General features: G+C 43.9%; 1 protein-coding gene and 2 pseudogenes across 1 annotated transcript; all 3 read left to right on the top strand.

Annotated features, from left to right (window-relative positions):
- The first annotated feature begins 786 nt into the window (after positions 1 to 786).
- LOC114509007 lies at positions 787 to 1,502 on the top strand (annotated as a pseudogene).
- A 5,168-nt stretch (positions 1,503 to 6,670) lies between these two features.
- Positions 6,671 to 21,221, top strand: LOC118499374 (annotated as a pseudogene).
- Positions 21,222 to 23,003: 1,782 nt separating this feature from the next.
- LOC118499273 (ATP-binding cassette sub-family A member 3-like) lies at positions 23,004 to 23,662 on the top strand. The gene is made up of 2 exons (XM_036020004.1): positions 23,004 to 23,235; positions 23,392 to 23,662. Exons 1-2 carry the CDS (start codon positions 23,046 to 23,048, stop codon positions 23,520 to 23,522), a joined length of 321 nt encoding a protein of 106 aa, XP_035875897.1. The 5' UTR covers positions 23,004 to 23,045; the 3' UTR covers positions 23,523 to 23,662.
- Positions 23,663 to 27,000: the final 3,338 nt, after the last annotated feature.

Raw genomic sequence — 27,000 nt, 5'->3', positions numbered from 1 at the left:
GAAGTTACAGCACTTGTGTGGGAGCTCAGAGAAGATTGGCTCCATGACATGGGGTCACACCTGCCCAGACCCACGATGGCGACCAGAAAAGCTGGAGAAGACAGCAGATTGAGGGCAAGTGTGCCTGAGTATAGGGGGAGTCAGAAATGGGGCTGCAGAGAAAGATTGGCTCGGGAATTTGAACCCAGACACGGCAGCCATTGAGGAGAGAACCACGCGGTTTTGACTGAGTGGGGACTCCCGTGGCCCTGGGAGAGAGGACCATGTGGCTGGAGCAGTGGAGAGAGAATCTCGTGCCTTTGCCAGAGTGGGGATGCCCGCAGCTTTAGAAGGGGGAACCACCACCTGGTTTTAGCAGAGATCCTGGTGACTCGGCTGAGGGTGCCGGGAACCCAGGGAGGTCTCCCAGTCGAGATGGAGTACTAACTGGGAATAACCAGAGGACTGCCTGAGCCATGGACTTCTATTCCCTTTCTTGAGATACGGTACTCTGGACTGGGCAAAGGGGGAAGGAAGGAAGGACTGTGTCTATTTGTGGGTGTTTTAAGGGATTTTAGGATTTTTGATAAAGACATTAGGTCACTACTTTAAGTTTGTATAGCATTAAATAAACATTTTCTTTCCTTTTCACAAATCTCTGGCATTGAGAGACGTCTTTTCTCTGGTGGTGGACATAACGGACCTGGGGGCTTCTTTCAATAATAGTATATTGTCCCAGGCCCCCCTTGTTTGTTCTGTAACAATATCACGGATGCTGAAAGAAGTATAGGTCATATTTGAAACAAAGAGCTTCAGCTTAAAGATAAGGAAATGATCGGGCCCATTATAGATAAACTAGGAAAAGTAGCTGTGAGAGGAGGAGGTAAAATACTAAAACCTGAATGTGACAAAATGTGCAAGGTCAAATCCTGGGTTACAGATAAAAAGAAACCTGTTTGCTTCTATCATGATTGGAATGACAAAGAAATTGAGTGGTGAGTAAACACTTCTTTCTGACTTCAAAACCAATGGTCTACTTGGTTAATCTTTCTGAAAAAGACTACATTAGAAAGAAAAACAAATGGTTGATAAAAATTCAAGGGTCAGTGGACAAGTATGGCTCAGGGGCCTTGATCATTCCTTTTAGTGGAGCTGTGGAATTAAGTTGCAAGAATTGAGTGCGGAGGAGAGACAGAAGTGCCTGGAAGTGAACAGGACATGAGGCACTTTGCCAAAGATCATTAGGGCTGGTTTGCAGCACTCCAACTAGCAGACTTACTCAGTGCAGGCACAAATGAAGTATGTGCACAGACTCAGGAAAGGCATGAGTTTCCTTAAGCTGCAGGAAAGATTCATACAGGTTTTGAAAAAGGATTCACTATGGCTGAAGTAATGAAATATGAAGATTTTAAAGATGAAGTTTCTGAAATGAGGTCAAGGCTGCTGGAAAGTACAGACAACAAGGCAGAAATTATATTGTTGAAGATGAAGATATTATCTTCTTCAGATTTAATATATCTTAGAAACTGGGGAAGAAATAAATTTTAGTTATTACACAGATGAATATACAATCTCCAAAAAGTATATGATTTTTTAAACTGAAATTTCTGAAAACTGAAGGGACAAAAGGGGGGATGGAAGTCTTCTACAAACCAATTTTTATTAGTTTTAAAATTAAAATACTGTGTCCCTCCATTAAAATGCAAGCTCACTTATGTGAATGACTTTACACCCTGGCCAAATGGCTCAGTTGGTTGAAGCATCAACCATAAACCAAAAGGTTGCAGGTTTGCTCCCCAGTCAGGGCACATACTTAGACTGCAGGTTCAACCACTACTTGGGGTGTGTACAGGAGGCAACTGATCAATTTTTCTCTCTTACATCAATGCTTCTCTCTCTCCCTCTCTCTCTCCTCCTCCTTCCTCTCTCTCTCAAATCAGTAAATATATATATCTTCATGTGAGGATTAGAAAACAACAACAACAAAACCAGCTTTGCTTTTCATGTGGTTAAGACGCAACTCCAAACTGTAAAAGCTTTTCAGGAACCATAGAACTCTCGTGATACTTCAGTAATCTCCATCATGTACGCCAAGCCTGAAGCATTTGACAGTGAGGACAATGTGCCTTGCTCCTTTCTGAATCTACAGATAATGCATGTTTTATAGTACTCCAGATGTCTACACTCAGTAAAACATTTAACAAACCAAGACAAAAAAAGAAAGAAGGACCACTGGTAAGAGTAACTAAAGTCAGTCTTACTGTACTTTTAGTTTGAAATGTCCCCCTTTTTTCTTATGTTATTTATAAGGCAAATGCATAAAACTAATTATAAATCATGTTAATGAGCACACAGTAAATAAAGATATAACTTGTCACAACAATAATATAAAGGGGAAGGGATAAAGGTGTATATGGGTAGAGTGTTTGTACTTGTATACTACTAAAGATAAGTGGTATTTAAACTTGGTTGTAAATTTCAACTTTATTGTTAATTATTATATAGTTTTGACTTTTGAAACATGTTAATGACTTTCCTATTGCTGCTGGAACAATCTACTACATACTTACTGGCTAAAAATGACACATTTATTATCTTATAGCCAGAGACCCAAGTGTGTTTCTCTAGGTTAAAATCAACCAGCCTGGCTGTGTTCTTTCAGGAGACAGTAGGGGAGAATAAGAATCCTTCCCTTTACCTTTTCCAGCTCTGGAAGATGTGTGCACACTTTTTGGTTCATGGTCCTTTCCTCCATCTTGAAAGCCAGTAGCATGTGTATCATCTTCAAATCTCTGCTTATGGCCTCTGCTTCCATCATAGCTCCTCTCACTCTAACACTCCTACCACTCTGTTATGAAGACCCTTGTGATTACATTGAGCCCACACAGATAACCTAAAATGACCTCCTCATATCAAGATTCTGAGGCTCTGGCCTGTTAATTCAATTGAGTGTTGTCTAGATACACCAGGGCTGTGGGTTTGATCCCTGGTCAGAGCATGTACAAGGAGCAACCAGTGAATGCATAAATAAGTGGAACAAGTTGATGTCCCTCTCTCTCTCTGTGTCTTCCTTCTTCTCTCTCTAAAAATCAGTAAATAAAATTTTTAAAAAGATTCTTAATCAGAACTTCCAGCCAAGATGGAGATGTAGGTAGATATACTGTGCCTCCTCGCACAACCAAAATAAGGACAACAACAATTTAGAAACAAAACAACAACCGGAACTGACAGAAAATTGAACTATATGGAAGTCTGACAACTAAGGAGTTAAAATAGACACATTCATCTAGACAGGTAGGAGGGGCGGAGTCAGTGGCTGGGTGGAAAGGTGTCAGGGCAAAAAAGGTGGTAGCTTCTGAACCCCAGGCACACAAGGCAGCAGCTGACGGACCCTGGGCACAAGGTGGCAATGGGCAGACCCAGTGAGATGGCGATTATGAAGTGGGGCACAGCGCGCAAGGTGGCTGGCTGACCAGGAAGTCCCACATTTGTGCACGCAGATAAACCAGGCAAAACTGGGGAGTGAGACAGACCGAGCAACCCAGGGTCCCAGCATGGGGAAATAAAGCCTCAAAACACCAATTGAAAACACCTGTGGGGGTTGAGGTTCTAGGAGAGACTCCCAGCCTGACAGGAGAGTTAGTTGGAGATACCCACAGGGTCCTAGAACTTACATAAGCCCACCCACCCAGGAACTAGCACCAGAAAGGCCCAGTTTGCTTGGGGGAAGTGGTGGAAGAGACTAAAATCCAACGAGAGTGGAGCAAGAGCCATTGTTCCCTCTTGGACCCTGCCCCCACATACAACATCAAAACTCAGTGACTGGGTTGCCCTGCCCTGGTGAATACCTAAGGCTCTGCCCCTCATATGAACAGGCATGACAAGACAAGAAAAAATGGCCCAAATGGAAGAACAGATCAAAGCTTCAGAGCAAATACAACTAAGCAATGAAGGGATAGCTAGCCTATCAGATGCACAGTTCAAAGCACTGGTGATCAGGATGCTCACAGAATTGGTTGAATTTGGTCGAAAATTAGATGAAGAAATGAAGGCTATGCTAAGTGAAATAAAGTAAAATGCACAGGGAACCAACAGTGATGGGAAGAAAACTAGGACTCAAATCAATGGTGTGGACCAGAAGGAAGAAAGAAACAACCAAACAGAAAAGAAGAAAGAAATAATAATAAAAAAAAAAACAAGGAGAGGCTTAGGAACCTCCAGGACATCTCTAAATGTTCCAACATCCGAATTATAGGGGTACCAGAAGGGGAAGAGGAAGAGCTACAAGTGGAAAAGTTATTGGAACAAATAATAAAGGAGAACTTCCCCAATCTGGCAAAGGAAATAGACTTCCAGGAAGTCTAGGAAGCTCAGAGAGGCCCAAAGAAGTTGGACCCAAGGAGGAACACACCTGGGAACATCATAATTACATCACCTAAGATTAAAATGAAGGAGAGAATCCTAGAAGCAGCAAGAGATAAGGGGACAGTAACCTACACAGGAGTTCCCATCAGACTGTCAGCTGATTTCTCAAAAGAGACCTTGCAGGCAAGAAGGGACTGGAAAGAAGTATTCCAAGTCATGAAAGGCAAGGACCTACATCCCAGATTGCTCTATCCAGCAAAGCTTTCATTTAGAATGGAAGGGCAGATAAAGTGCTTTTTAGATAAGGTCCAGTTGAAGGAGTTCATCATCACTAAGCCCTTATTATATGAAATGTTAAAGGGACTTATCTAAGAAAAAGAAGATGAACAAAACTTTGAACAGTAAAATGACAACAAACTCACAATTATTAACAACCACACCTAAAACAAAAACAAAAACAAGCTCTGGCCGGCGTAGCTCAGTGGATTGAGTGCGGGCTGCGAACCAAAGTGTCGTAGGTTCAATTCCCAGTCAGGGTACATGCCTGGGTTGCAGGCCATGACCCCCAGCAACCGCACATTAATGTTTCTCTCTCACTCTCTTTCTCCCTCCCTTCCCTCTCTAAAAAATAAATAAATAAAATCTTAAAAAACAAAACAAAAACAAAAACAAACTAAGCAAAGAACTAGAACAGGAACAGAACTACAGAAATGGAGATCACATGGAGGTTTAGCAACAGAGGAGTGGGAGGAAGAGAGAGGGGGAAAAGAGAGAATAAGTAGCATAGATGGTAGGTAGAAAACAGACAGGGGGAAGGCAAGAATAGTATGGGAAATGTAGAAGCTAAAGACCTTATGACACATGGACATGAACTAAAGGGGGAGAATTTGGGTGGGAGAGGGTGTGCAGGGTGTAGGGGAATGAAGGGGGAAATGGGGCAAGTGTAATAGTATAATCAATAAAATATATATTTTTTAATTTTAAAAAAGATTCTTAATCACATTGTAAAGTCCCTGTAGTCATTTAAAATAACATAATCACAGGTTTCATAAATTAGGATTGGACACTTCTGGGAAGACTTTATTCTGTACATGACTTGAAAAAAATTAAATAAAAAAGGAAATTATAAAAGCAATTTAAAAAATGTTTTAAAGATTTTATTTATTTATTTTTAGAGAAAGGGGAAGGGAGGGAGAAAGAGAGGAAGAGAAATGTCAATGTGTGGTTGCCTCTCACATGGCCACCACTGGGGACCTGGCCCACAACCCAGGCACGTGCCCTGACTGGGAATCGAACTGCTGACCTTTTGTTTGCGCCCTGTGCTCAATCCACTGAGCTACAGTAGCCAGGGCTCTTTTTAAATTTTAAGGCAACAGAAATAAAGGTTTTATTCCCACAATGAAAGAATTACTTCAAATGCCTTTAAAACCTATTTTAGCCCTGGCCAGGTGGCTCAGTTGGTTGGAACATTATCTCATACACCAAAAAAGGTTGTGGGTTCAATCCCCAGTCAGGGCATGTATGGTACACAACCGATTGATGTTTCTCTCTCACATTGATATTTTTCTCTCCCTTGCTCTCTATCCTCAGGCAAAGAGTTTAAATATGTATTTACTTATTAAATATCTATTTAAACAGTTTAAATAGATATATTTAAAGAGTTTAAATATATATTTAAATTATATATCCTTTGTGAGAGTTATTTTCAGGATAAAAATGTATTTTCTTGCCTTGGCCAGGTAGTTCAGTAGATTCAAATGTCGTCCCGATACGACCAAGGTTGCAGGTTTGATCTTTAGTCAGAGAACATACAAGAATCAACCAAAAAAAAAAAAAAAAGAATAAACTAATGAGCCCCAGCTGGTGTGGCTCAGTTGGGTGGACATCGTTCACCAAACCAAAACATTGTTGGTTTGATTCCCAGTCAGGACACAATTCCCGGTCAGAGCTCATGCTTCAGTTGCAGGTTGGGTTCCCAGTTGGGGCACGTACAGAAGGCAGCCAATCGATGTTTCTCTCCCTCTCCTTCTCCCTCCCTTCTCTTCCCGCTAAAATAAAAAATATAAAATAAAAGAATCAACCAATGAATGTGCATAAATAAGTGGAACAACAAATCAATGTTTCTCTCTCTCTCCCTTCCTCTCTCTCTATCCAAAGCAAAAAAGAAAGAAAAAGAAAAAATGTATTCCCTCACTATGTGCACTGAAAAAACCTAAAACTAATGACAGCCCAGTAGCAGCAAATGCCTTAGTGCCCAGACTGTGGCCTCTGAATGCCTCTAAGAGGGAACAGCTTCTTGGAAAAATAATTGATTCAAGGTCTGAGGTCAGAAATGTCCAATATGAGCATTGGACATTTTGTACTGCAGAAGGGAAGCTCTCAAAAACCAACAGGCATGACGTCTAAAAGATGAAAGAATCAACATGAAGATGCTTCCACTCACCAAAGGCAGGACATTTTGAACATCAAAAAGAATGATGATTAGATACCTTCATTACATTACTTCTTTCTGCCGGTGGACGCCGCTGAGTAAGCATCGTAGAAGGCCCCTCTCCCGCAGTCGTCATGTCTAAGTTGGAGTCTCCCAAAGAGCAGGAACAGCTATGGAAGCTCTTTATCAGAGGTCCGAGCTTTGAAACCACAGATGGGAGTCTGAGGAGCCGTGGTGAGCAACGGGGATGCTCACAGACTGTGTGGTGATGAGAGATCCAAACACCAAGTGCTCCAGGGGCCCTGGGTTTGTCACGTACGCCCCTGTGGAGGCGGGGGATGCAGCCGGGAGTGCGAGGTACACGAGGTGGGTGGAAGAGTTGTGGAGCCAAGCAGGGCTGTCTCTAGAGAAGATTCTCAAAGACCGGGTGCCCACTTCACCGTGAAAAAGATTTTTGTTGGTGGTGTTAAAGAAGACACTGAAGAACATCTCCTAAGAGATTATTTTGAACAGCATGGGAAAACTGAAGTGATTGAAATCATGACTGACTGCGGCAGCGGCAAAGAGAGGCTTCACTTTTGTAACCTTTGATGATCCTGCCTCTGTAGACAAGATGGTCATTCAGAAATACCATGCTGTGAACGGCCACAACTGTGACGGAAGGAAAGCCCCATCTAAGCAAGTGATGGCTAGTGCTTCATCCAGCCAAGGAGGCCAAGAGGCCGAAGTGGTTCTGGCAACTTCGGAGGTGGTCGTGGAGGTGGTTTTGGTGGGAAGGACAACTTTGGTCGTGGAGGAAACTTCAGTGATCAGAGTGCTTTGGTGGCAGCCATGGTGGTGGTGGATATGGTAGCAGTGGGGGTGGCTCCCATGGGTTTGGTAATGATGGAATCAACTTTGGAGGTGGTGGAAGCTACAATAATTTTGGCAATTACAACAATCAATCTGCAAATTGTGGGCCCGTAAAAGGAGGAAACTCAGGCAGACGCTCTGGCCCCTGTGATGAAGGAGGTCAACACTTTGCCAAACCACAAACCCCAGGTGGCCATGGTGGTTCCAACAGCAGCAGCAGCAGCTATGGCAGTGGCACAGGTCTTAATTGCTGCCAGGAAACAAAGCTTAGCAGGAGAGGAGAGCCAGAGAAGTGACAGGGCAGCTCCAGGTTACAGCAGATTTGTGAACTGAGCCAAGCACAGTGGTGGCAGGGCCTGGCTGCTACAAAGGAGACATGTTTTAGACAATACTCACGTGAATGGGCAAAAAACCTTGAGAAATGTATTTGTGACTAATTGTATAACAGGTTATTTTAGTTTCTGTTCTTCGGAAAGTGTAAAGCATTCCAACAAAAGGTTTTTAATGTAGGTTTTTTTTCTTTTTGCACCCATGCTGTTGATTGCTAAATGTAATAGTCTGATCATGATGCTGATTAAGTGTGTCTTTAAAAAAAAAAAAGAAAGACGACTGCAGTGAATTGAATCATATGAAATGTAAAGAGCCATGATTCATAACAATGCCCAAGAAACACTTCACAGGTAATCGGGAAATTTGCTGGGACACCACACCTCACACCCTGTGCCACCACAAGGCCTAAAGGGAGGAAGGTGTATCCTTGGTCCTGACTGCTGCCTCCAGACCATTCCTCTACCCTTCTTGCTCAAAAAATTTATCCCCTTTGAAATGGGTGTCATCCAACTAACCCAAGTGCTACTTTTTATTGAAGTCATATTTTGCACCTGGTTCTTCCCACTTGTTCATTGAAGAATTTTAGCTCCTGGGTCACTGTATTTCTCTCCACTGACTACTGCTATACCATCGTTGGTGGTCCAGCTCTCCTCTCAGATCCTGGGCCTGCTCCTTCCAATGATACTTTCCTCTACTTCACATTAGCGCTCCCATGCTCCCACAGACATTCCCTAGACCTTAGCCTTACCAGTAACCAGTCTCATCCCCAAATGTTCCATTCTTGACTCCCACTGTCTCTCTCTCTCTCTCTTTTTAGCTCCTTTCCTCATTAAAAAAAAATTTTTTTTAATTAACTTTAGAGATAGAAACATCGATTTGTGGTTCCACTTACTTATGGATTTATTCGTTGCTTCTTGTGTATGTCCTGACTGGAGATTGAACATGCATCCTGGGTGTATAGCACAACACTCTAACCAACTGAGCCGCCCAGCCAGGGCTAGCTGCTTTCCCATAGTACCTGACATGCCCCTTCCCCATAATCCTTCGACTCCCATCAAAGACCTTTAATCCATTGGCCCTAACACTTTTTCACTATCCATCACCCTATCATGTGCCTTGCTTGCTTCTGTACCCAGCTCTGATCCCACGGTCCAGTACTATGATAACACCTTTAACCCATCAGTTCTCCATTTAACTTTTACTGCAAAACCTCAACCCTGGTTAAACTAACTCCCTGTCTACTTTGCACCTACATCTGAGCAGCTGGAGAAAAACTCTCCACTGTGTGTACTGGTCTTTTCATTTAGGCCTCTGATCCTCAAGTGGGGTCCTCAGGACACTGCCTTGCAATCCAACCACATTTCCTATCAGTTTGTCCCACATCTCTCTCAGACAACTATTTCAAACCTCTTCCCACTCTTCAAATGGACAGCAGACTTTATCCCTCCCTTGCTGAGGTCGAATGCTCTTGCTCTGGCCTTAAAATGCTGTTTTTGCATCTCGGTGTGGACCCTGACTTTGAGCAAGTCGTGACTCTGTGCATTCATTTCCCATCTGTGCAGCTAGAAAACAATAGTACTTCTAATTTAATTACGAGGATTAAGTGGGATATTACATGTTAACTGCTGAGGATAATACTTGGTATATTAAGACCTTAGTAAATATCAGCAATTGTTACCACTTTTACAAAAGAAGAAACTGAAATTCAGAGAAATCATTGAAGATCCAGATCAGCCACAGTTCATGTACCCAGGTTCATCAAAGGGCTGTCTGATATCTTAACTGTGTCTCTTTTTTTTTCATATATGTGATCCTTACATTTTCAATTCTTCTTTTCCTAACTTCCTGGAAATTAAATGCTTGCATTTAATTTGAGTTCATATCCCAGACTTCAGTTGGATCAGACTTATCTCCAAATCTGGAGCAACTATGCTTAGAGCCTGGAAATCCTTGAATCCTTGACCCACAATTGACTAGCTCCATGACATTGAGAAATTTGTTTTTAATGTGGCTAAGCCTTGATTTTGTCCTCTGTAATCTTCATGACAGGGAGGTCATGAAGATTAAATAAGATGCACTTTATATCAAGTGCTTGGCACAGAGCCAGGCAATGCTTAATAAATGTACAATCTACCACCCATCTTTGAAGAAGAGGACTTTATTGTAGGAGGTATCAATATAGTTTTAGACAGAGGGACTTTTAGGCAGTTAGATATTTGTGCCTTTATATGAAGAATGAGTCATTTTTTTAAGAACCACAAATACTCTTAGTCTTTTGATAGTGAAAGTGGAAATACAAAAAGTTTCTATCCAAATTTCTTAAAAGACTGCACCCCTTTTGGAATGCTGAGACAAACGCAGAGGCGTGTCCCTTACCACAGTCAGGGAAAGGGCTGTGCAGTGCTTCCTTGTGCATTATGATGAAACGTTTCTCATTTTTTCCCTTTGAATCTGCAGCCCATGTTGCAACTGCCTCTGGAGGCATCATCTTCATCTTCACTCATCTCCCATACATGTACCTCACTTTCAGCTACACCCAGAGAAGCCGCTTCCAGAAGATTATCTGTCTCCTCTCCAATGTTGTCATGGCACTGGGAGTCCGATTCATCTGCACATTTGAGACAAAAGGCAAGCCTTAACTTTTCCAAGGGAAGCTGCCGTAGCTGACGAGCAAATCTGAACTTCATTTCCAAATACATATAACTGGTACATTTTATACAGTGCTCTGAACATTTATAGTATACTTACAGCTCTGGTAGGTACTGTAAGGAGCACTGAAGAATTATAGGACACTGTTCACACCATACAGTTTACAGTGCTGTTTGGGAGAAAAACTAAAGCATATTGATGATTTAGGAAATTCTATGCCTATATCCATGTAATTTCATAGATATGAAATACTTAGATTTATGATTAGAAGTTCAGATAACAGTTTAGAACTTTATAGATGAGGTAGTGTTATTTACATACATCATATTTTATTCTCATAGCCTTGGGGTTGGTCTAGAGAACCTTCCATCAGAGGTATTCTAACTTCCTTACAATTTCCACAGTTGGAATGCAACCCCAAGTTTTCATTTGTCCTATGTTTCTGGAGTTTGAAGGATTCCTCAGAATACTTAGTCATTGCAGAAGATTACAGCCAACATATCAATTAAAATGTAGGGGCCACTGAGCTCTGTGGGGTTTTAGTACTTACAGAATGGGCCGGTTTCACTGCTGTGAACACTTTAGCAAGTGCCTTCATTGCTCAATGTTAGCTTTTTAAATTTTATTTTTAAATTACAGTTGACATACAATATTATATTAGTTTCAGATGTACAGCATAGCGATTAGGTATTTATATATGTTATGAAGTGATTGTGATAAGTCTAGTAACCATCATTCACTGAACATAGTTATTACATTTTATTGATTATGTTCCCTATGCTGTACATTACATCTGCTGACTTACCAGCGGGGTAACCTCCAATGACCCGATTAGAGGCATCACCAATCAATGAACTTCTTTGTTAAGTTGGGGTAGTCTAAATGGGTTAAGAGTGCTTCAAGCTTAATATAGGATGTTAAGTTTACCAAAATTTATTGAAAGTGAGTAATTTTCTTTATCAAAGTAATGATGAAACTACAGAATTTATAAATACTCAGAGGGAAAAAGTAGATTTAAAATGGCATATGGGCACTTTATGGAGTCTACCTGTTGAAAGTTGAGGGAACTGGGGTGAGTTATTGGACTCACTCACCCAAACCAGTCATGTGATTCCCTTGATTTGAAAGCACTCTGCCCTCATTGAGCTCAGATTAGTGTTTCTTCCTGAAAGGCCAAAATAACTCACAAATGCTGTGTCTACTATTGTAGCTGAAGGAAATACACATGCATACGATCATAAACAGGAAGGAAACACTAAGGATATAATTGGTGACATTAGAAATCCAAGAACAATATTTCTTTTTAAGAATCCTCATCCCTTCGCTGGATTGGATTATCCTACTCATCTGACCTATTCGTTCAAAGCAGATTGCAGGCCTTAGAGTGAGTGAAGTGATGAAATTCCTCAGCACGTTTTCAGTTCAAATCTTGAGCGGGAATCATTGGCTACAGCATGAAGCAGAGCTCTGGGTTGGGGCTTAATGGGCCCACTCTGTGCTTGTGAGGTCAGAACATTTTGGCCTCTTCTTAAAATCAGAACCTGCATGTTTGTGGAGAAGCTAGCTGGGTTTGTTGCTCAGGGCTCCCATTTATGGATTTATTTATTAATTTACTATTTACTAGACTGTTTTTAGTTTTAAAGAGGCCCAGTAAGTAGCATCTTTCTTTCCTCCTTAACTTCTGAGCCCATTAAGAAATAAAACAAGGATGACATCATATTAATACTAAAATGTCCTTTTTATAAATTGTCATTGTCTTGCTTGTGGTGACAGTTCTCCTTAATTTGGAACAAGCAGAGGCATCCAGTGGAGGAACATGGGCAGCGTCAATGGAGAGTTTAATTTCACTCAGGTGCTGCTGATGCTACTAGTGGCCTCTTTCGTGCACAGCTTGGTGGACTGGTACATGGAGTCTGTCTTCCCAGGAGAGTATGGTACACCCAATCTCTGGTACTTCCTTCTTATGGTGGGTACTAATGCTGCTCTTTTATAGATTAACACTAGACTTTTTATAGCTTGTCATCAATATTTTTAACCCTCTAAGTGGTGTCCTGATAGAAATCTCAACTCAAAAAAAAAAGAGAAAAGAAAAGAAAAAAGAAATCTCAACTCCAGAAAATCTAAGCTGGTTCTCTAACCTGGTTTTACCCCAAACCTATCAGCTTATGTTTGCCAAGGGAGCATAATTAACAGCTAGTGTCACCCTCTGTGACTGTTGCCCCACTGCTGAGACCCTCTGCAGAGCTCCCCAAGAGTGCCTGCGGATATCCCACATCTGCCCACATCTCCCAAAGGACTCCACCTCCAACAGTTTAGACCTCAGGGCTCCATCTCCCCTTTCCTCTCTGGGCTGCTGGAATGGCCCTGAAGCTCTTTAAGACCTGTATGACCCCAGGGCCCTGGCAGGGGCCACAACTTTTGTTGACAATCCCATGAACTTCTCAGAATCACTCCTCTCTTACAAGGACTAAAATTTTCTCACAAAGTTGAGCTCTTCGTGCCTGATTCAGTCTTCCTGCAGTAGCATCTGGTGGTCCTGTCCCACAGGTTTGCAAAGTGACTGATCCTATCTGAATTGCATAAGACTCACTTTGGATCTCTGCAAAGGCTGCCACACTTGCCCTTCTTGGAGTGTGGAGAAGTGGGTAGATTGTTAACTCCAGTATTTCTCCAGGCCTCAGCCCACAGGGATGCTGATTGTCAATGTGATGGCTTCCTCAATACACCAGGAGCATGGATATGAGGCATCTTTTGTAGCTCCACCCTTGGGACCATAGGTTGTAGGATGCAGTGAAGTTGATTAGTAGTGAGTCCATAAGCAAGTTGCCTGACTCCAGGAAACTTGAATGGGGATAGGGGAGGGGCATGGAGAATTTGATTTACCAAAATATTTATTTTCCAAAAAAAGAGTCAATTCACCTAAACGTATTCATGTAAGTTGACTTCCTCTCTAGCCCTCCTACTGGCATGGAGAATCTTCATCTCTTACATAGAGCATTGAGGGTGCAAGTATTTGATTGTGACTGAATTGTACAGCTTGATGGCTCCCTGGTCATTTGTGTAAAACAGCTCATGTCCTCCTTTGTTCTGCCTCCTTTGATTTGTAAATGTCTCTGAGCCCCTGATTTCCAGGGGCAGAGCCTGCTGTCTCCATACTGTAGGATGAAGGGAGTTACCTGGGCCACATGACTAACACCTCATTTTTAAAATTGATATTATCATGCTTTTTCTCTAATGCTTAGGACTGACTTGGTGTCTTTTCAAATTCTCCCCACACATTTCCTAAGGTGGTGTTTTTGTACTACAGTGAAGAAGCTTTTACATAACGGGAAAACATCCCCGCTGCTATCGCTGCTATCTTGATGCTCATGCTCTATTGCTTGGCTATCATTCCCTTCATCTCCCTGACCAGCTTCTGCTTTGACAACGTGGGTGGTGCTTGTGGTAAGCTCATCATATCGCTCACTTTCTTGAGCATTGGACCCTTTATTCTCATCTCAGTCACAAGTGAAAAAGGTGAGAACCATCATATTTAAACATGACACAGAGCTTTGCTTCTTCCTCCAGCAGCCACAGAAGCTGTACTCATGAAAGCATGTGTCTCCTGGAGACCTCTGAGAGGCAGTTCTCAGCAGCCATAGTCTGAAAAGCACCAAACTGGCCATGTCCCAAACCCGCATCTGCAGGAGAATGGATGAACAGGGTGGTTATACTCATCCAATGGATTGTGCTCAGCACCAAAAAGGGAACAGCTGCTCACACATGGATAATGTAGATGACTATGACAATATGGTGCTGAGTAGAAGACAGCACACCTTGTGATCCTGAGGACAGAGTCAGAAGAGCAGTTGCCTCAGAGCTGGGGGCCAAGGGGGTTGACTAAATAGAGACCTTAGAGAGCTTTCTGGTGTTAACCCAAAAATAAAATAAAAGGCCAAGTGAGAGGCAACAAGCATTTATTTGAGACCAAAGAATAGCTCTTCAGGAAGCACTGATTCAGGCAGAAGCCCAAATAGTGTTCCAATTAGGAGACAAAGACAATGGGTATTTATGGGAAAGGGAAGAGAACAATTACATCAATAGAAGGGAGGCATTTCTATTGGTGCAGATAAGCTAATGTAGTGACGTTAATTCTGTATAATATTTTTAATTTTCAGTCTGGTAGTTATCAGCCCCATAGTAGTAATATCTGCTTTCTTGTTATCCTTACAAATAGTTCTTTGGGACATAGTGTTGTTTTAGGCCCAGTCCAAATGTTATTTTGCCCTGTTTTAACAGCCCAAAGGTTTGAGGCATAAGAACAGACATAAGTCAGTTCGTCTGGAATGGCAGTTCAACTACTTTATTTTATTTTATTTTATTTTACTTTATTTTATTTTATTTTATTTATTGTTGTTCAAGTACAATTGTCTCCATGTCCTCCCACTACTATACCCAACCCCATCCACCCCCACCCTCAATCCTACACCCCTTTGGCTTTGTCCATGGGGTCATTTATACATGTTCCTTGATGACCCTTCCCCTTCTTTCCCTCATTACCCCCCTATCCCCTCCCTTCTGGTTACTGTCAGTTTGTTCTTTATTTCAACATGTCTGGTTATATTTTGCTTGCTTGTTTGTTTTGTTGATTAGGTTCCACATGTAGGTGAGATCATATGGTATTTGTCTTTCACCAACCAGCTTATTTCACTTAGCATAATATTCTCCAGTTCCATCCATGCTGTCGCAAAAGGTATGAGTTCCATCTTTCTCTCTGCTGCATAGTATTCCATTGTGTAAATGTACCAGTTTTTTGATCCACTCATTTTACTGGTGGGCACTTAGGTTGCTTCCAGCACTTGGCTATTGTAAATAGCATTGCTATGAACATAGGAGTGCATAAGTTATTTCGAATTGGTGATTCAAGATTCTTAGGGAATATTCCCAGCAGCAGAATCACTAGGTCAAAAAGCCATTGCATTTTGAGTTTTTTGAGGAAATTACACACTGTTTTCCACAGTGCCTGCACCAGTCTGCATTCCTACCAACAGTGTACTTACTAGGGTTGCACTTTTCTCTACCACCTCGCCAGCACTTGTTTGTTGATTTGTTTATGATGGCCATTCTGCCCGTGTGAAGTGATATCTCATTGTAGTTTTGATTTGCATCTCCCTGATGGCTAGTGATGCTGAGCATCCTTTCACTGGGCCCTCTGTATGTCTTCTTTGGAGAAGTGTCTGTTCAGGTCCTTTGCCCATTTTTTAATTGGATTGTCTTCCTGGTTTAGAGTTGTGTGAGTTCTTTATATATTTTAGAGAGCAAACCCTTGTCCAATGTATCATTGGCAAATATGTTTTCTCATATGGTCATCTCCTTTTTCATTTTGCTGATGTTTTCTTTAGCCGCACAGAAGCTTTTTAATTTGATGTATTCCCATTTGTTTATTCTTCCCTTTATATCCCTTGCTCTAGGGGACATGTCAGTGAAAATATTGCTGCATGGAATATCTGAGATTTTCCTGTTTATGTTCTCCTCTAGGACTTTTATGGTGTTGTACCTTGTATTTAAGTCATTTATCCATCTTGAGTTTATTTTTCTGTATGATATAAGTTGGTGATCAATTTTCACTTTTTTGTATGTAGCTGTCCAGATCTCCTGACACCATTTATTGAAGAGGCTATTTTTACTCCATTTTATGCTTCTGCACCCCTTGTGCACCAAGTATTAATTGACCATAGAGACATTGATTTATTTATGCGCTCTCTGTTCTGTTCCACTTGTCTATATGTATGTTCTTATGCCAGTACCAGATGGTATTAATTATAGTCACCTTGTAATATAGTTCGATATCAGGTATTGTGATACCCCCTACTTTGCTCTTTCTCAAAATTGTTGAGGCTATTCAGGGTTGTTTATGGTTCCATATAAATTTTTGAAATATTTGTTCTATATCTGTGAAATATGCCATTGGTATTTTAATAGGGATTTCTTTGAATCTATAAATTGCTTGGAGTAGTATGGACATTTTGATGATGTTAATTCTTTCAATCCATGAACACAGTATGTGCTTCCATTTATTTGTGTCTTCTTTCATTTCTTTCTTCAGTGTTGTGTAGTTTTCTGAGTACAGGTCTTTTACCTCCTTGGTTAGGTTTATTCCTAGGTACAAAGGAGGGCAAAGGGGGAAAGATTGGATTAAGTGTAATAGAATAATAATGAAAAATGATTTTAAAAAGGAAGGAAGGAAGGAAGGAAGGAAGGAAGGAAGGGTGGGAGGCGGGGAAAGGATGGGACAAGGACACATGGTCCTGTGCAGATTCTCCACCTGGACTTATTGTCATCAGTTATCCATCAACACACATTTACTGAAGCTCACATAGAAGAAAATATAAACTTATTCCGTAATCTTAGGTGATAAGAAATGTTACATTTCTTTGTATCATTTAAAATCAAATGGCATCTGCCCTCATCCTGCCCAGCTGGCAAGAAATTGGATTTCTGTCTTCCTGGAACCCATCTGCACATTACCTCTTGGCAGTTTATAAAAATTCACAGCTGTAAATATGGAATTTGAATCATGTTAAACCTGCTCCTCTGCTTCTTTTTTTCTAGAAGTCTCACTTGAATTAAAATCATTAGAAAACTCTAACAAAGCTGCATCCCTGCTCGCTACCTTTGTGAACCTTCTGCTCACCACCCTTCATCTGTACAAGTATTTTAAAGCATTCTTTCACATCTCCTAAAATATAATATTATCATACCTGTTGTTATCCCCAAAATCAGTAGTGACTTCTGAGTGACTTTTGAGAGTCCACACTCATTTCTTTTTTTTTTTTTTAAGATTTTATTTATTTTTAGGGAGGGAAGGGAGGGGGGCCACCTGGGGGAGAGGGAGAGAGAGAGAGAGAGAGAGGGAGAGAGAGAGAGAGAAACATCAATGTGCGGTTGCTGGGGGTTATGGCCCGCAACCCAGGAATGTACCCTGGCTGGGAATCGAACCTGGGACACTTAGGTTCCCAGTCCGCGCTCAATCCACTGAGCTATGCCAGCCAGGGCTTACACTCATTTCTGAGTCACTCACTGCCTCAGAGTTACTTCGCTGCACTGTGAAGTTGTCCTTAGCCGTGGTGCCACTGTGTGCTGAACAGGGCTCATTTTCCTAAATTAAATTACATTTTCAAGACTTCTATCCCAAAATTGGTTTAAGAAATAGAAAACCTTGTCCTGACTGATGTGGCTCAGTGGACTGAGCACTGGCTTGTGAACCAAAGGGTCTCCAGTTCAATTCCCAGTCTAGGCACATACCTGGCTTTTGAGCCAGGTCTCCTGTGGGGGTGCATGAGAAGTAAACACACATTGATGTTTCTCTCCCTCTCTTTCTCCCTTTCTTCCCCTCTATAAAATAAATATCTTTAAGAAGAAATAGAAAATGTGTCTATATAGACCAAAACCAGAGAAGAAATTAAAATAATGGTCAGCTCTGGCTGGTGTGGTTCAGTGGTTGGAAGACTGTCCCATAACCAAAAGGTTGTGGGTTCAGTTCCTTGGTCAGGGCACATACCCAGGCTGTGGGTTCATCCCCGGTCCTGGCATGGGTGTGTGTGACCTCCAGTCCCCAGAGGGATTCCCAGTCTGAGTGCGTACTGAGGCAACCAAATGATGCTTCTCTTGCATCAATGTTTCTCTTTCCCTTCCTCTCTCTCCCCTAAAAATCAAACAAAAGTGTCCTCTGGTGAGAATAACAATATATATAGTAATAATGGTCAAAGACCCAACCCTTCTTTTAAAAGTCTAGGCTGAAAGGGCCCCAGCTGGTGTGGCTCAGTGGATTGAGCACTGACCTGTGAACCAAAGGGTTGCAGATTCGATTCCCATCCTGGGTTGTGGGCCGGGTTCCCCAGTGTGAGGTGTGTGAGAGGCAACCACACATTAATGTTTCTCTCCCTCTCCTTCTTCATCCCCTCCCTCTGTCCAAAAATAATAAGTAAAAAAATTTTTTTAAAAGTCTAGGCTGAAAGGGATTGATGGGCAAGTCTACCAACTACCACCAAACAGGTTATTTCCTTCTTGGAAAACCCTTCAGAATCACAGGAGAGAAGATGGGGTGCTTCCAATTCATAAGTGATGATAAAACCAGACAAGGACCCAAAATAAACCATTGGCCAGTTTCATGTAGGAACATAAATATCCTAAATGAAATATTAACAATACCGATGTAGTAGTAAATTGAAAGGATAAAAATTATTATTATCAAGTCAGGCTTATCCCAGAAATGTAAGATTCAATAGTAGAAAAGGCCAACAATATAAATCACTACCTTAATAGATGAAAGGAGAAAAATATTTATTAATAGATGCTAAAAAGCCATTTTAAAAAACACAGTACCAACTCATAATTTTTAAAAAAATTTTAGCAAACCAGAAATAAAAGAAACATTAGGTTAAAATCCCTTGATAAAGACAATCCACCAGAAATCTTTGTATTTAATAGTGAAATATTTGAAGCATCTTCATTCAAGTCATCTGTTTTTTCTTCAGCACTTCTCCTGGCCTCAGAGCCCAAGCTGTCCAGCTACATAAAGAGGGGAGGAAGATGCAGAAAGAAAATTTCTTAGTTTTCAAAAATGATACTCTATTTGCATCATCTACTCCACAGGAGTGTTCGAACATGGGCACAAACCTGTGTGGTTCGCTGAAAGTTCATAACGGCAAAAATCTGGAAATAACTCAAATGTGTCTGAATTTTTTTATAATCAGTTAAGTAAAATCTAGAAACCTTCCCTGGATGACCAAGTCACAGTTAAACTGAGTCAGAGTAGGTCCGTGTTTATTGACTGAGGAAGACCTTTAAGACATTTTTTGACCTAGAAAAGCAAGTTACGGTATGATACTGCCTGGCAGAAACAACATGAAATGGTTCTCTGCAAGGAGAGCACTGCCAGGCAGAGGTCTGGAGGCGCACACCAAACTGACCCCACGAGGCCTGGGGCAGGGGAACAACAAAAGATTCCAACTGTCTAACAGGAAATACTTCTAAGAGGGAAAAAATAAAGCACCTTCTATCGACTGGACACTTGAAAGGTGACAAGAAGTAGGGAGATGCTGGGCGCTGAGGTTTCATGCCAGGTGGGTGGGAGGTAGGATGCCGAGTAAGCCCTCCAGCCCTGTGTGCACCCGTTTATAGACACCAACAGTCTGTATTTGTCCCGCTCACCCCGGAGGCACATGTCTGCACACGTGGCAAATGTAGGTACGCACAGGACAGAGGCAGGAGCCTGGGCTGTGGCAAGGCCAGGGCAGTTGTTCAGCTGGCAGCTTTCCTTCTGATGTGCTTCCCTCTCGGGCTCGTCCCAACCCCAGGTGCCAGAGTGGGTTGGCTACTGCCCCCAGTTTGGGGCCCTGTTGGCCCACATAACTGGTAGGGAGATGCTGGTCATGTAGGCCCAGCTGTGGGGCATCCCTGGGCGCCATATCAGTGCCCGTGTGGACCAAATTCTGGACTCATGAACACAAACTCAGATGAGCTGGTGAGGACCCACAGGTAAGAGTTAGAGCTCCCTCAGGCCTGCCACCTCCAGTAATAAGCTGTGTTCTGGCTCTGCTCAGTGCTGGGGTGTAGGGCGAGGCCCAGGAGCCCCAGGCTGAGGGCAGCTGTGCAGTCCATGCCACTTCATGGATTAGCAGGGAGGTAGCCCTCCTGTAAGAATGGGTGAATGGTCTTGGCTGCCCTGAGGCACTGCTTCTTCTTGGCCCTGGGCAGTTATGTGGCTGAGGTCAGGTAGCAGCACCACAGGTATTACCGTCCTGGCAGGGAAAGGACAGACTGTTCTTCCTGCCACTACCCAAAGTTCTGATTTTGGTAGGCTTGCATTTCAAGCACACATTACCTTACCCTGCTGTGTCTGAGGCATCTGAGCTGTTCTTGTTCTGCTGAGAATCCTGGGGGTATTCCTCAATCTTCTGTTGCCAGTGGCATTAACTCAACTCCAATCAGCTTAAACAAAGCCAGGCCACACATCTCCTGAGTCTCTGAACTCTCTCAGACTTGTGCATAGTACCCTCCTGTGCGTACCCACATTTGCCATGTGTGCAGTACCTGAACATTTGCTATTGTACCCTACTCCCCACATTGGGAAGTCAGAGACGGCCAGGGCTCAGGGATGTTGTACTTAGCTCTTCCCTCACTCTTGGCTTTGATTTCGAGCAGATTTTTGTGTTTGCTTATGTATTTTGAAGAATAGTTAACATTTGCAGTATTTAGTATAGTGCCTTGTACACTGTAAATGCTGTGTGTTCATTTTTAAAAAGTTAGCTGAAATGGCCCTCTGGCCCTGCAGCTGGAGGAGGAGAGGAAGCACACAGAAGGAGCCCAGTGCCTGGAGGCCAACCCTTGGCTGCACTGCACTGCAGTCAGGGAGGAGCTGGGTCAGCTAAAAAGCCAGGAGCAGCTGGCTGCAGAACTCACCAAGTACACCACCATGATTGCCCTCCTGGAAGAGATGCTTAGCCATAAGGAGGACAAGGTCGAAGAGTGGCAGCACAGGGTCAAAGGAGCCGAGGATGACCTGCTAGAGACCAAGGAGGAGCTGCACCTGGTTGACGACAGCCCTGCCTGCCTTCTGTGTGTGCGCTGGTGAGCTGCCACATCCGGAGAGAACATGCAGGAGGAGGGCATGAAGTGCACAGCCTACAGTGCTGAGCTGTAATCCGGTGAGGGCATCCTGGGTAACCACGGTGAGGAGAAGCAGATTATCCAGGCCAAGAAAGAACGTGTGCTGCAGCAGCTTATGACACTGTCCAGTGAGCTGTCCCAGAGATGAAAACAAGGGGACCCACATCGTCCACAATAAGAACATGAGGCAAGGTTAGGACAAGTGCAAGATGCTGCGGCAGAGCTGCCAGGGCACAATGAAGCAGCGCATCAGTGAGTCCCAGGCCACATGAAGGTCCACACTGGGCAGGGCAGAGCTTCTCGCTCGGGGTCACAGAGGGTCACACACAGACCAAAACTTGCATTTGTACTGAGTAGTTCTCTAAATCTGGTCCCCTCATACTCCAGTTTCTTTAAAAACAGAGTAGTTATTTCCGTGGGAATATTCTGGAGCTGGGACCAGTGGAAGCATCCCTGGTTGTTTCCCATTTGTATCATAGTGCCAAAGAGGCCTGATTATTATTATTATTATTATTATTATTATTATTATTATTATTATTGAATAATCTCTTATGCTTGGAACAGGGCTGGCTGAACCATGGAAAGATGCCTGTAAAGTCTTAATATTAAACTCCATGTCAACATGTGTGATACAAGCTTCAGTATAATTAAAGAAAACCACAGCATGGTTTCCATTGTGTGCCGTACTTTTTTCTGAAATTAGCTCAAACTGATTGATTTGTACTCATTTCTGTGAAGGATGCATCTTTGTATATTTATATTTTTGAGGGGTAAAAATTATTTTGAAAACCAAGTCCAAAGCCACTCTTTCCCACAGATGTGCACGCGCAGTGATGCCTCCAAAAACTGACAAAATCCTGTGATCGTCCAAAATGAGCACCACAGAAGGACACTCCATGCTTGGATAAACTTTTCTTGTTTTTTGTTTTTTTGTTTTAACAGTGAGAGGGCTACACTGTTGGACTTACACACTTAATTATGATCAGCCATAGAGTATAGTATTTATATATAAGCCATAATTTGAGTTTGTAACATTAGTTTTAAAAAGGGAAAGTTTTGTCCTGTATATTCTGTTACCTTTTACAGAATAATAAAAGAATTACACATTATAAATAAATAAAATGGTACTTTGCCCTTCTGCCCAGTACCTCCAGGGATCCTCAAAGGAGACTCGTTGACCATATACTCACCTGGACTGGTCCCCATGTCCAGGGGAATGGTTTACACTCAGGGTGCACAGCAAAGTGACAGTGTCATCCTGGGGGAAGGTGGTGGGCCCTGTTACTGAAAGCCCCATCAGCGAGTGTGAGCACTTTCTGGACAGAGAAGCAAAAGTGGGAGGGTTGGACTACTGGAGGTTGACAATTGCCATTCACCCCATCCTTCCTCCCCTCTGTCTCCAGTGGTGGCAACAAGCAGAAGCTAAGCACTTGTATCACCCTGCTTGGAGCACCTACGGTCATCTTCCTGGGTGAGCCGTCCACTGGCATGGACCCCGTAGCTTGGCGCCTTCTCTGGGGTGCTGTGGCGAGAGTCTATAAGCCCAGTGAGGGCATCATCATCACCTCCCATAGGCAGAGCTGGGGGCTTTGTGGGTCAGTGGATGAGCCAGGACAGGGGCTGTGGGAGGGGCTGGGTGGAAAGAGACCTGACATCAATTGATATAGAATCCTCAGGCTGTAGTATGCATGGGCCACCTGATCTGGGTGTTGACACCCAGCCTTTGACACAGAGGGTGGGTGACAGCATACCCCAGCCCCATGTCAGGCCTGCACCCTCTCTCCCCAGCATGGAGGAATGTGAGGCCTTGTGCACGCGGCTGGCCATCATGGTGCAGGGTCAGTTCAAGTGCCTGGGCAGCCCACAGCACCTCAAGAGCAAGTTTGGCAGCAGCTACTCCCTGCCGGCCAAGGTCAGAAGTGACGGGCAGCAGGAGGCACTGCAGGAATTCAAGGCATTTGTGGACCTGACCTTCCCAGGTGTGTGACACTGCACAGAGGGCATCTGAGCCTTGCCCCTACCCAGTCCCACATTCCTGACCCCTATGAAGAGGGCTGCAGTTCTGTGGGCCCAGGCCACCCTCTCTTGGCCCTCCAGTTGGGACCTAATGGGCACATATTTTCTCCCTTGTTCAGGCAGCATCCTGGAAGATGAACACCAAGGGATGGTCCATTACCACCTGCCTGGTGATGACCTCAATTGGGCAAAGGTGAGCACATCCCTGGGCATGGGAGGGAGCACAGCTCTGATGTCGCCTGCTTTCTAGTGTTTTCTCTTTGGGGTAGAAGTTACGACCAGTGCTGCAGCAGTTCCTCTCTGATGTCTCCCTGTCAACATTCACACGGATTTCATAGAATATAAGATGTTTGAGCTGGAAGAGACTCTGGAGATCAGCTTGTCCTCATTTCACAGAGAGTGCAGCAGGCCCAGACAGGGAACACCACATGCCCAGCATCACACAGCAAGCCAGGAACCCAGCCAGGACCTCTGCTATCTGGCACTGTTCCTAAACAGGGTCCTCTTCCTTGAGACTGCAGACAGCTGAATTCCATGGGACTGACTTGTTGGGAGTGCTCTGGGGGCAGCTGAAACAGGCATGGGCCTTTTGGGGGCCTTGTCACAACCCCAGAGGCCTTCCCTCTTTCTAGCCTCTGCTGTCTCCTCTCCCCTCCCTTGTGCCCACTGCCCACAGTGGCCTCCTCCCTCTCCATAGGTATTTGACACTCTGGAGCAGGCCAAGAGGCAGTACATGCTGGATGACTGCTCAGTAAGCCAGGTCTCCCTGGAGGACATCTCCCTGAGCTTTGGCTGCCCGGGATCCCTCAAACAAGGGCAAGCAGAGCCAACACGTCCCTCATCACCCCCACCTCCCTCCCAACCTCCCTCACCACTTCCCTCAAAGTCTCTCTTGCTATAACAAAAAGTTCTCAGTGCCAGTTTAGCCCAAGGGTGCATAGCCTGCCATCAGCTACAAGGGTTACCGAGAAAGCTGGTGGTCCCAGTGAGCTCAGCTCAGGGGCAGAGGGTTGAGGTGGCTGTCTGCCAGATTGAGGCCACTTGTCTTAATGGTGGAGAACCCAGGTGCATTTCAGTGGAAAATCATTTCCTCGAGTCCCACCTGGTGGCCTGTGGCCTCACTGAGACCTGTCTGTGGAGTCAGCCTCAGAGAAACACTTGCCACATCCTCTCAAGAAGCAGTGGCCTGAGGGTGACCATGGTTGTAGTGATGTCATACTTCTGAAGACAGAAGAAGAGACAGATTGATGAGTTTGCAGCCTGAGTCACAATTTTTCAACAGGTACATATTTGGATTCGCCCTCTGTCCCAGCCCCTGAAAATATTAGGGTAAGCCTGCATGTGACCCTGCTCTAATCCGTGAGGTGGGTGTGATCATTATGCCATGGCCCAGAGGAGTGAGCTGAGAGACTCAGACTTCAGCAACTTCCCACGGGCAGCAGGTATAGAGCCGACATTTGACTCAGGCAGAGAGGTTCTGAAAGTGACATTGCTGACCACAACATTAGCAGCATCTAGAACTTGTTAGAAATGAAGATTCATGGGCCCCACCCCAAACCTGTTGAGTCAGAAATTTTGGGATGAGGCTCAGAAATTTTCACTGAAATGAGCTCCATGTTAACAGATGCTTCTGATGCAGCTCAGGTGTAAGAACCACTGAACCCAGCCCTGTGTGCTCCGGACCATTGCCTTGTCTGGTCTGTGAAGGTGGACGAGTGTGGCTGTGCACCTCTGTCACAAGGATCTCCTCTGAGTCAGGCCCCATCACGTAGCTTCTCTCTCTCCACTTTGGACCCCTCTAAAAAGCCCCCTCAGCTCTTCCTTTGCAGGTCCTTCTCTCCCTCCTTTCTCAGCCAAGCTCCGGGAAAGTCGTATCTACTGTCTCTGCCCACACTTCCTACCTCCCATTACCACTCACCCCAAACTACAGCACTATCACATCTCTTGCTACCACACCCACTGGTTTCTCCCTGAATTTTCTATGTAACTTCTTGTGGCATTTCACAATGTCCCCTGCAGCCTTCTGATGAAAGCCCCTCTTGTGACCTCTCCCCATTTCATGTTCCTACATGGCCCCTTCTCTGCTTCTTCTGTAAGTTCCTCTTCCGTTCTCTGAACAGTGGGATCATTTGGGTCCCCAGCCTACTTCATGTTTCCTTACTCTCCCCTCTGCACTCTGCCACTCTTGAATTCCTTTCTCATCCACCCCCCAGGCTTTCAGTTGCCATCTTATTCCAACTGGGAACTTCCCTGAGCTCCCCACAGTCTAGACTTTTCCAATGCCTTCTCTCCCTCTCCTGAAGCCCAAGGGAAAAATGGCCTCTTCACATACCTTCTGTTTCTCACCACACTGAGCCCTAGGGGCTGGTACCGCTAGAGCAGTGGGTGGAGGCTGGGGAAGGTGTGGCTGCAGTGTAACCAAGAAGAGAACACTTGTTTCCTGAAAATGAAGAAAACTCTACTGCTGAATGAATGAGAGTGATAAGGACGAGACTGAGGAGCCTTGGCCTGGTGGCTCAGTTTGTTGGAACGTCATTCCGTACACAAAAAGGTTCAATCCCTTGTCAGGGCATATTCCTAGGGTGCGCGTTTGATCCCCAGTTGGGGCTTCAGGAGGCAACAAATAGATGTTTCTCTCTCTCTCTTTCTCTCTCCACTTCCTCTCTTTTTAAAAAAATCAATAAACATATCCTCAGGTGGAGATTAAAAAAAAAGACAAAGTACAGCTGAGGAACTTTGAGTGGAGAGGGATGCTGTTTTGGACTCAGTGACATAGTATCACAGGGGAGTTAGAGTGGTGAATGACTGAGTTGCTCATTGGTAGATCCAGTTTGTTAGTGCCTTCAAGGTGCTCCCAAAATCTAACACTGAAAGAATGCACCTCTGCCTGGAGGAAACTGATAACAAAGTAACAATGCAGGGAAGGAGGAAAACAAAGTAACAAATTGAGAAACAGTAACCAATGGAAACAAAGGTGGGAGGAAGGATGAGAAATATGAGGAGTCCTCCACTGATTCCTCCCAAATTCCAATGTGGGTCATCTGGGGAGCAGGCCCCAAGCATGTTCAGCTCTATCCACTGGACTTCCTGTGCATATCACCCTCACCTCCTCTACCACCCTCAACTTCCAGGGGCTCGGTCCCTTGTCATTTTGGGGACCACTGAAATGCTCATATCCCTTGATATGAGAACCTGGGCACCATGAGATTCAGTGAGCATGAGGGACAGGGAGACAAAGGGGACATCACAGCTGACTGAGGCTGTAGGAAGTCTGAGTTATGACCCGACCCAGATTCCCTAGCTTCTCTAGGCAAAACCACTCTGTCCTCCATCAAATGGCCCAGAAGATTGCATTTCTTTCTTTGTTAGAATGTCTCATGAAAGAAGTGTGATGTGAGTTGGTTCCTGAAAGACAGGCCAAAGGGACAGACAGTGCCTGATACTTCAAAATGAACAGAATGTTCAGCTGTGGCTGGCAGTAACCAGTAAAGCAAACAGGCATGCACTTCCCTTTTTAAATTTTTATTTATTTTTAGAGAGAGGGAAAGGGAAGGAGAGAGGGAGAGAAACATCGATGTGATGTATAAGAGTCCACTGAGCCACACCAGCCAGGGCCATTTTCCTTAAAAAAAAAAAAAAAAAAAAAGTCTCCCAGATGGCAGTGACAGGCTTGGGGACAGTGAGAGGGTTAAGGCTGTCCTGAGGCAAGTATGGAGTAAGGGTCCAGG

This window comes from Phyllostomus discolor, chromosome 3 (genome assembly GCF_004126475.2).
Source record: "Phyllostomus discolor isolate MPI-MPIP mPhyDis1 chromosome 3, mPhyDis1.pri.v3, whole genome shotgun sequence".
Classification (NCBI taxonomy): Eukaryota; Metazoa; Chordata; class Mammalia; order Chiroptera; family Phyllostomidae; genus Phyllostomus; species Phyllostomus discolor.
Note: the sequence above shows the minus strand (reverse complement) of the source record. Positions and strands in the feature narration are given on the sequence as shown.